We start from the raw sequence: 10,610 nt of genomic DNA, 5'->3' as shown, positions 1-10,610 counted from the left end.
TAACGATGGAGGCCCAGGTAGCAGCCACTGCCAAGTCAGCATTTTACCATCTCCGGCTGGCACGTCAGTTGGTTCCCTTCCTCAACCGGGAGGACCTAGCCACTGTGATCCATGCGACGGTCACCTCGAGGTTAGACTACTGTAACGCTCTCTACATGGGGCTGCCTTTGTCGCAAATTCGGAAGCTGCAACTAGTGCAGAATGCTGCAGCCAGGCTGCTGATGGATCTTCCTAGACGAGATCACATCCAGCCTGTGCTGAAAGCGCTGCACTGGTTGCCTATAGCGTACCGGGTTCGCTTCAAAGTGCTGGTTATTACCTTTAAAGCCCTATATGGCCAGGGACCAGTCTACCTAAGGGACCGCCTTTCCCTCGCCAGACTACAGATGAGACCACTTCAGCTGTGGTTCCTCAAACGTTTCCATCCACAGTGGCAGCCCCAATCTCAACGGTTTGTGCTACCTGTGCAAGTGCTGAATTCCCTACAGTGGTGGGAAACTTCAGACAACTTTCTTCAGGGAGCCCCATTTCTTGTACCCAGCCTCAAAATGACCCTAACCATGGATGCATCCCTGTGGGGATGGGGGGGCTCACCTCCAAGGTGTGTGTGTGGGTGGGTGCCAAATGGGAACCCCATGTGGCCCACAAACACATCAACGTCCTGGAACTACTCACCATTTGGATGAGATTTTAAGAGACTGCCATCTTGCTTTTTTATGAGAGGAGCACTGAATATATTTTTCTATGAGTATAATTGGTTTTAACATTTTAATATTTGTACTGTTTTATGGTATGATTCGGCAATATGCCCTGTAAGCCGCCCTGAGCCTACGGGGAGGGCGGGATAAAACTACAAATAATAAATAAATAAATCCCTCCATGAGTGGGAGCTCAACTGGGCTTACCTCCAACCTATTTTCCACAGATAGGGTCACCCAGAAATTAATGCGTTTGCAACGCGTCAGAACGTGAAGTGTCATCTGTTCTGCACCAGGGCGGGACAGGACCCTCTGTCTCTGGGGGACGGTCTTTTGTTCCCATGGTCCCACAGGCACATGTACCATTTCCCACCAATTCCTTTACTAACCAGAGTGCTGAGCCAGATCATGAAGGAACAACCTCAATGCATCCTCGTGGCACCATGGTGGCCATGTCAGCACTGATTCCCGACTCTGCTCCACATGTCCCAGGGCACATACATACATCTCCCCCCAGCACCAGAGCTCCTCCTGGCTCAGGAGGGCCGAGTGCTTCACCACGATGTACCACACCTCAAACGCACAGCATGGAGAATCCCTTAGCACAGCTCAGAAACAGGATAGACCTTGTTCTGTTGAACTGTCGGAAGCCAGCTACACGCGCTTCCTATGAAGGAAAGTGGAAGAAATTCCTGTCGTACCTCAAGTTGTTGGGTTTACCACCACCCCCTGCGGACTTGAGGATAATTTTTGGATTCTTGTTGACCCGCCTGGACTTGGGTCTTAGTGGCTTTTCTTTAAGGGTCTACTTAGCCGCCATTTCGGCCTATCATCCTGTGGTGGACAGCTATTCCGTTTTTTCCTCACCCGCAAACGAAGCAGTTTCTGAAGGGCCTTACTCGCCTCTTTCCTCCAGCTCGTGGGCCGACTCCTTCCTGGGACTTACCTCTAGTACTGTCCAGGTTAATGGGCAAACTGTTTGAGCCCATGGCCACATCTAGCCTGCAGCTTCTCTCATGGAAGACTGCCTGTCTATTAGCCATTACTTCAGCAAGATGAGTGAGCGAATTGTCTGCACTCCGTGGCGATTCTCCATATTTGGTTTTTCACCATGATGGTGTCACCTTGGCCCCAGATGTCTTTTTCCTGCCGAAGCCTTAAGCAGAACGCAGATGGGAGAAGATGCCAGGAAGGACACTGACTGCTTTCACATGGAGGATTTTCCCTGTTTATAAAAATTAAAATAAAATAAAAAATAAAAATAATAATAATAAAAAAACATGGAGGATTTTCCCCCTTCCAGCCATCTTAGCTCCTATGGGTATTTAAAAAACAAAAACAGAAAACACCTTGTTTCCACACAACATTGTCTTGCATTTATGCCCCAACCATGGACAGTTTGGTTTCTTTTTTCCCTCTTAACAATTAAAAAAAAATAGGGGGAGGGGGTTCCCTGCATGGCATTGCTGGGGTATTCTTTTCCATGTGTCTGGAATGGAAGGTATGCCCTCAGTTTCAATGAAAAGGAATGTTTTCCCCTCTTCCTCCACTTTTTTTTTTAAGTAATGTTGAAAAACAGGTTGTTTATCTGTAACTGATTATCTTTGAGTGGTCATCTGTGCATTCACACCTCTGGGATATAGTGCGCCTGCGCTGACCTGGTTTGGTTCCTCTTGAAAGCGAAAGGGATTTTTGCGCTCGCTCCCCAGTCACACACCAGCCCCACTGCGCATGGTCAAGGGAGGGGCACGACAATCCTGCCAGTTCCTTCTGACCGCTGCCATCAGTCTCAAAGTAATAAAAAAGGAGAGGATAGAAAGCGGAGGGGAAGGAGGGCATGTGGTGTGAATGCACAGATGACCACTCAAAGATAATCAGTTACAGATAAACAACCTGTTTTTCAACATTACTTAAAAAAAAAAGTGGAGGAAGAGGGGAAAACATTCCTTTTCATTGAAACTGAGGGCATACCTTCCATTCCAGACACATGGAAAAGAATACCCCAGCAATGCCATGCAGGGAACCCCCTCCCCCTATTTTTTTTTAATTGTTAAGAGGGAAAAAAGAAACCAAACTGTCCATGGTTGGGGCATAAATGCAAGACAATGTTGTGTGGAAACAAGGTGTTTTCTGTTTTTGTTTTTTAAATACCCATAGGAGCTAGGATGGCTGGAAGAGGGAAAATCCTCCATGTGAAAGCAGTCAGTGTCCTTCCTGGCATCTTCTCCCATCTGCATTCTGCTTAAGGCAAATTTTGTCATACCTGTTCCCTCCTGAAGGGAGATATGAAGCATTTGTGAATGGTACATGTTCTGTGGGGAAGCTTTACACTTTCAGGCCATCAAGCTCCCAGGACTCCAGGGATGCTTCTTCAGCTGCTGTGTTCTTATATCTACTTCTTTTTATTATCCATTGAAATTTCTTTGTTTGACATCCTTTACATTCCCCAAGCTATCCTCTAGCTTTGCATGACATCCTTACCTTCTCCCAAGTGTGTACAATATATTAATTCCAATTATTAGCCATGTTTCCTGAAATATAGGTTATGGTACTTCCCTCTGAAAAGTACACCTCCAGACTCCCTGAACTCTTACTACCTGTGGAATCTTTCTTTCTGCTCTCTATTTATTCCATGCCTGGCTTTATCCATTCAGACAGCTGAAAGGCTCTGTGTATGCAAGCTTCATGATTTCCACCCTCATCAAGGATAGCCCAAGAAGCACCTGCTGAATAGCAACAGTATTCCATAATGCCTCATCAGTCTTTTCTATCCCATGCATACTAATCAGGTTGCTCTTCCCCAAAGGAATGAATATCACACACACACACACACAAAGTCCCTCTGCGTACCCTTCCAGTCAGTGGGTGGGAAGGGTGAAAGTAGGGCAAACCATGTGCTGAAAAATTCCATAAATGCTCAGTGACCAATGTCTAGATTCATCTCTAATCTAATAGATACTGTCTAATTTTCTATATCCCACAATTTACAGTAGCTTTGCTGGCTTAACAACCCTGGTTTTAATGCTATTTTTAAAACCTACATAAGAGACCCAAACAAAAGCTCATTAGTCCTTAACAGAGTGATCCCCGCATTGTTACATGATAATGACTCATGTGGCAATTATTATACAACACAGGGATGAAAGTAACTTACATTTCTTACCAGTACTGTCTCTCTGGGGGTGGGGGCACTCAAAGCAGAAGGCGTTAGGTGTCACTTTGGGCCCTTTCTTACCAGTACTCCCCACATTCTACTTCTCTCTGTTACTTGTTCTGCTTTCTATAAGACAGTATGGCAGAGGCAATATCTGCGTCAGGGATGCCATTGTTCATGTAGCTCAGTAGGAAATTTGGTCTTGGATTTCCCTAAACAAGTGGCCAGCATTACCAAAGTTCAGCACACCAACCATCTAGGTCAGTGCCCCAGTCTCCAACACTGGATGAAAATGGGGCTTTTTATATCTTACACAATACTATTTGCACAGCCTGGGCCAGATCCAGCAAGGGAATCTGTACCCAGAACACTGTTTCGGTGCATAGTTCACCAATGATTGGTATTGGCTACTGCGGTGAAAATATAAGCTCTGTCTCTTACTAGAGTAATGCTTCATAGAACAAGTCAGACAATATCTTCATTAATTTATGAAAACTATATATATATATATACAAGTGGAGACCCGCAAGAAACTTGCGGAATGGTTATCCTATTCCTCACACCTTTGCTTCCTCCTGTCTCCCTCTACCTCTCTCCCACTCTTTCTCCCTTCTGCCCCCCCCTTTTCTTTTTCTCCTCCACTTTGACTCACAGAGCAGTTAGAAGCCTCTCCCCACCCCCCCGAACGTTCTAACCTCTCTCTCACAGTTGGTGTCTGAAGCAGAGCCCTGCAAAGGCCATTTCAAAGGGATTTTGGGGGAATTCAGGCATCCCTGGAGGGTTTTTTCTAGTTTTTAGATTTTTCTGCAGGCACTGGCAGACTATTCAATATATAGGAAAAGCTCCTGAGCCAAACGGAGCTTCCTTTTCCTGGGACTAAGGATCCGCACGGCGCCCTCTGTTGGCTATTAGAATATATGATATATTTATTCAGTCATATAAGGAGAATTGTACCAGCTTACAGCCCCTGGGCATAAACTTTTCAGTCAATTTATAAAGTGGCAAGGAATGCTTTCAGAGGCTGTCTCTCCAGTCTGGGTCAGGCTGACCTGGGCTGCAGCTCAGAATAGAATGTTGTATAGATCTGTTGAAACCTACCTTCCCAAAGAGTTTTCTTCTGTTTTTCCCAGTGACAGCAGTTAACCCAGGTCATTAGACTTCAGACATAAGAAATTACACTATGAGAAATGACCCTGCTAGAAGACACTGTTCTTATATTTTCAGTTGATTCTTTTGCAAAATTGTTGTTTCTTCCTTTAGTTTGCAGGTGAGGTATGATTTGCCTCCTTTGGATGTAACAGGAAGCTATGGTTTGCTGCAAATAAGGAAAGAATAGAGGCAACTGGGGTGTTTGAGGGGCAGAGGATCAATCTGTCTCTCACATAGCACAAAACCAGAGTTTTGCATGACAGCAGAGTCAAGGCAATATAATTGCTTCACCCTGGTCCCTTCTCCTGTCAGGGGCAGGGAGGATCTGTTGGTTGTTTCTTGAGCATGAACTCTAGGTACATTGTTTTTGGGAACTATGTCCATTCAGAAATGAGGGAAGGTTTGTCCTAAAAAGTTTTCTGTGTATTCATTTACAATTTGCTAGGTCTGCCAGTAAACAACATATTCTATTTGTTTGTTTGTTTCCAGGGCACATTGAATCCCTATTGTGCACTTTGGGATGATTCAAAAATGTAAGTAAAAGATGCTTACTCCTATTACTTGGAATTTAAATTTCAAAATCACATCAAAATGTTTTGAGTAGACAATATATAAAAAGGCATGACTGTGAGTTGTTAGAAATGTACTGTACCTGGAATTAAGACACAATAGTGCTGATTCACTGCATTTCCAGTTTCCAGGCACATTTTTGCTTTTGATATAATACCGAAGTATCCGTAGTCTAACCACCACACCTACTATTTGTTACTCCATTGATCAGTTAGAAAATTATTATGCCCATGTAGTCAAATAATTAAGTGCACATATATTCATGTGATTTTAAAAAGAGTCCTCATGCATTAAATGCCTGTATCTGCTGCTGTTTCAAAGGGTAGCCATGTTGGTCTGCAGTAGAAGAGCTAGATTCAACTCCAGTTAACACCTTAGAGGCCAACAAGAGTTTTGGGTTATGAGCTTTCTAGAGTCAAAGCTCCCAGCTAAGGTGTTCCTGGACTTGAATCTAGCTCTGCTATTGTTATTAATGAGGTCTTTGTTGGGAAACATATTGCTAAGTTAACCTTTTAAATAATAAAAATTTATATGATGGAATTTAGTTACTGGTTTCAAAAATTACATCCTGAAATATATTTATTAGTAATCACTCTCTGATTTATAAGAGAAACAACTTGCTAATATTTACATTAAGAGGCAAAGTTATATGTGTTACTGTGCAAAAATCCATATCACAAGTTTCACAGAGTGTTCACATACGTATTTCTATGTGGGTATCTTTTTTTCAGTGATAGCTATAGGCATAATTCTAGATATAGTTGTTCAGGGTTTTTTCCCCTCACTAAAATCCATGTATATGTTTTAACTGAATAAGAAATTTAGCATCAAGGACTATGATTTAATTAATTGTGTTTTGTATGAGGAAATTGTACAATGTATTTACCTTCCTTGTAGGCCTTTCGATATATAAATTACAGTGCAGTCCTACACAGAGTTACACCCTTCTAAGTCTACTGAAGTCAATGGGCTTTAAAGGGTATAACTCTCCTTAGGACAGCACTGTTAGAGAATTAACTAGTTTAGTATGACTGAAAGAACCCTTCAAGGTCCTTTTAAAACAGGAAACCTGCTTGACATTTTGACAGTGTGAGTACCTGCAAGAGATTAATTAAAGGTGTCAATCCACCAAAACCTATTTCAGAAGTAGCTCTTGGTGGTAACAACTAAATCCTGAAAGTTGTTCAGTGGAAAATAGATTTGTAATTCCCTTAGTCATTTGTTTCCTGCAGTTTTTTATTTAGTTTGATGAAAACATACAAATAGGTCTATTCATCATAGTGTGAAACAAATATACATATAACAGTTGTTGTAATGCTAAGTTCTGTCTGTAATACTATGCTTAAACTAGTCAGTGATGGTTTAACTACTATACCTTAGAGGTATTTCTTTTCTAACAATCAATTGATTAAAAGCATGCATGCCTTTTGACTATGCTCCCATATTAATGATAAGGTTGGAAACAATACTGAGGAGTCAGTGTGATGCTGATATACACACCCTTTTCCCCCTTTCCCCTATACAAATGATGAACAAACCCATTTTTTTTTTCTTTTCCCCATATGAATAATGAAAAAAGGAACATAATCCTAATATTTCTAAGGGACAGAATTGCCTCTTATAACAAACACAGGGCTGCCAGTGAAAGTAGTAAGCCAATACTAAGTGTTCCTCCTCTGCCTTTGTTAATGTATAATGCAACTTATCTCACTCTTCCTGCTAGTACAGCCAATGATAAAAGATAGGGAGTGGGAAATACTCATGATATAATGGTACCCAATGCACAAGGGAAGTTGTACTACAGATTATGGAGGGAAACTCAAGAATGCAGCACATGGGGGCTGTCACTTTGGTAATGGCCTAGGGTTGCCAACGGCCTCCTACTGGCAACCACCACTGGCGTTGAATGCACCATAATGTGACTCAGGGAAAACCCAGAAGTGATGCCCCATAGCTCTAGGAATTGCTAGAAATGCTGTGGTTTTACCAAAGAGTTTCTGGCAATTCCTAGAGTGAAATGATGTCGCTTACAGGTTTGCCTAGAAGTGATGTCATAGCATATGTATCACCACATGCCCCCCATGTCTCCATCCCCTAAGTTCCCATGAGTTACCAGGCACAGCCCATTTCTTATACAATATAGAACTAAGAAAAAATTCTAAACATAAATTGTCTGGTGGCACCTTATTGACTAATTAGGAGCTGTTGCCGTGCTACAATAAATAGTTATCTAGAATGTGCTAAAGTCCCCCCCCCCAATGACATTACATTATTTTGAGCACTGCAATGCAGTTGTATGTAAGACGCCACAATCAGGCTGTGTTCACACTGGAGGCTTGGCATGATCTGGCTGCATCTCTATTTGCAGTGGTTTAAATAGTTGCTGGAAGTTTTGAGCAGACATCCCACCATGAACCAGCTTCACTGTACACTTGCCCCATCGTAGATTGTTCAGATTAGTGCGGCATTCTCCCCCCCCCTTTTTTTTCTTTTGGTCTTTTACCCATGCACATAAGCATGTACCCAAAGCTCCGGCTCCTTTTTGACAGCTCCATAATATTTCCGCCAATTACTTCAGCCCCTCCCAACCTCCTTCCCATTGCCTCTTTGCCATGAAATATGGGGGGTGGGGTGTAAAGTGTAGATTTACATGACAGTAGTCCCATTTACTTCAGTGCATTTGTCACTCAAAAACAACTCCCCTGGGGACTCCTGATCCAGAATGACTACTTGGCCATGGTGATTAACAATGCCAGGGGTGATTATGCACTTATGCAAACATTGCTACCCGATTCCCTGCAAAATAGGAGGCAGAAATGGAAGGGAAGGTTCAGACTTCCCAAATGGCTTGACTTTGCAAGAGGGGAGTTCAGACAGCCAGAAACGCAGAGTGGAAGTGCTGGCATCATAAATACCAGACTTTCCCTGGTGCCTGATTACTCCGCTTCCAAAGTGAGGCTAAATGGGTTGCTGGCAGCTGGGGCATGGAAGGCAGATGTTGTCTGATGGTGCTCTTTAAATCCACAAAGGTAATGCAACTATATTGGCATGAACTGTTCTTGTGACTGCAGCCTCACTCAAAGTACACTGAAAGTCTTCATAAATAAACAAAGTATACCTTTATTTAGAATAAACAAAGAAAGGAAGACAAGGCCTGCCAGAGTATTTCATAGCAGACTGTCTAGCCAGCTTATCAAGAGACCTAGGGTTGTCAGGTTCCAGGTGGAGTCTGGATATCTCCTGGAATTAGAACTGATCTTCAGGCTATGGAGGTCAGCTTCCTTGGAGAAAATGGATGCTTTAGAAGATGGACTGCCCTCCCCAGGCCCCGTTCTCCTCTGCCTCCACCACAAAAATCTCCATGAATTTCCCAGCTCAGAGCTCACAGCCCTACCGAAGTAAATCCTAGTATTTAACTGTTCCAGATTAAACTATATTAAAGTGTAATAAAACATTAAATGAATTTCCAAATAAATCACTGTAACAGAAAAAAGAGTTTTTGTACAGCTTTTACAGAGCAGGAACCCAACACCACAAGAGCCACTGACACAACCACTTTTAACTTTAAAAGGGGTATCTTCTCTGATATGAGGGGACCTGTGAGGAAGAAACTGAAAGGAAAAGTAGAAAGGGTCAAAACCAGGGGTGGTCAAACTGTGGCTCAGGAACCACATGTGGCTCTTTCACACATATTATGTGGCTCCCGGCAGAGCAGCAGGGGAAGCAAAGGGGAAGCATGCTTTTTCTCCCTCCCTCCCATCTATTTGCATTCTTTGTTTCTCTCTCTCTCTTTCTCTTTCTCTCTTACTTTCCACCTCTTTCATTCTTTCTTTCCGCTTCTCTCTCTTTTTCTGTCTCTCTTAGACAAATCATTAGCAAATAAATAAATAAATATCATTGGACAAATAAATATCATTATCAATAACTATTTTTACCCCTTTCGTTTTTATTTCTGGTAGTCTCGTTTAATGTTAAGAAAAAGCAAATTTGCATATTTTAAAATAAAAATGTGTGTGTAATATTTGTTCATGTCTTGCAGCTCTCAAACATCTGATGTTCCGCTTGGGAACAGTGACCATAATGTTATTGAGTTTAACATTTGTTCAAATAGGCAGTTGCCCAAAAAGACTGACATCACCACTTTTAACTTTAAAAAGGGTAACTTCTCTGATATGAGGGGATCTCCGAGTATTTCCCAACTCAGAGCTTGCTACCGTTCATCGGGGGCCGGTCTTGGCTGACAGAGGGATTTTTTGAAATGTTGATCTTTCTCCCGTACTCCTTCCAGGCCTCAGTATGGTAACAGCATGGAAGCAGGAAAATGCAAACCTGGAAAAGCCAGTGCTGAAGGCCAAGATAGAGAAGGGTTGAACAGCTGCCATGCATTTCCTTTTCGAGTTTAGACAGGCGGGAACAAAGGGGAACCAAACACTGCAAGATACCAGCTTGCTGAAAGGGTCACCCAGCGGGCTGGGCTGAGAGGAAACGGGCCCTGAGGCCTCAGACGGGCCTTTCAGTCCTACTCTTTGTCTCTCCCCCAGACTGAGGCAAACTGGGAGATGAAGGCCAACAAGACAGGAGGAGAGTTGATACGGAGAAGAGGGCCACGTGTGGATGGACGGACGGGAGACGATCCAGAAGGCAAGTTCTTCCGCGAAAGCGGGAGGCTTGCAGTGTAAGCAGGGGGTAACTGGCAACTTGAAGCCTGGCGCGACACCAGGGTCTGAAGCTCCCGATTGTCATGCCTGCCCCTGCTGATGTCATGCCTGCCTTTGCTGATGCCCCTGAACAGGCTCCTGAGGACCCTGAACAGGCTCCTGAGGACAGTACTGCAGCAGAAAGGCAAAGACTGGATCCTGTAGCTGAAAGCTATCTAAGTGGTGAGGAGGATAGAGCCTCCCAGGGAACACCTGCAAGGGATCAGTCTCTGCTGCAGCCCAGTAATTCATCATCAGACTCGCCTCCACCTGTAACCAGGCTCAGGAATGTAAGAAGACAACAGCTGAGAGAGCGAAGGCAGAATGCACGCATGCGTGCCA

General features: G+C 43.4%; 1 protein-coding gene across 1 annotated transcript in view; it reads left to right on the top strand.

The window, feature by feature from the left end:
* LOC107105868 (adhesion G protein-coupled receptor B3) overlaps positions 1 to 9,974 on the top strand; it is a 436,732-nt gene extending 426,758 nt beyond the window's left edge. Inside the window, exons 14-15 of the mRNA XM_015405914.1 lie at positions 5,491 to 5,534; positions 9,860 to 9,974. Of these exons, the coding sequence (XP_015261400.1) occupies positions 5,491 to 5,534; positions 9,860 to 9,974 (159 nt within the window). The remainder of the gene's footprint in view (positions 1 to 5,490; positions 5,535 to 9,859) is intronic.
* Positions 9,975 to 10,610: the final 636 nt, after the last annotated feature.

The sequence above is a fragment of the Gekko japonicus genome, unplaced genomic scaffold (genome assembly GCF_001447785.1).
Source record: "Gekko japonicus isolate JY-2015 unplaced genomic scaffold, Gekko_japonicus_V1.1 scaffold260, whole genome shotgun sequence".
NCBI lineage: Eukaryota > Metazoa > Chordata > Lepidosauria > Squamata > Gekkonidae > Gekko > Gekko japonicus.
The sequence above is the reverse complement of the archived record's forward strand: the minus strand, read 5'-3'. Positions and strand labels throughout refer to the sequence as shown.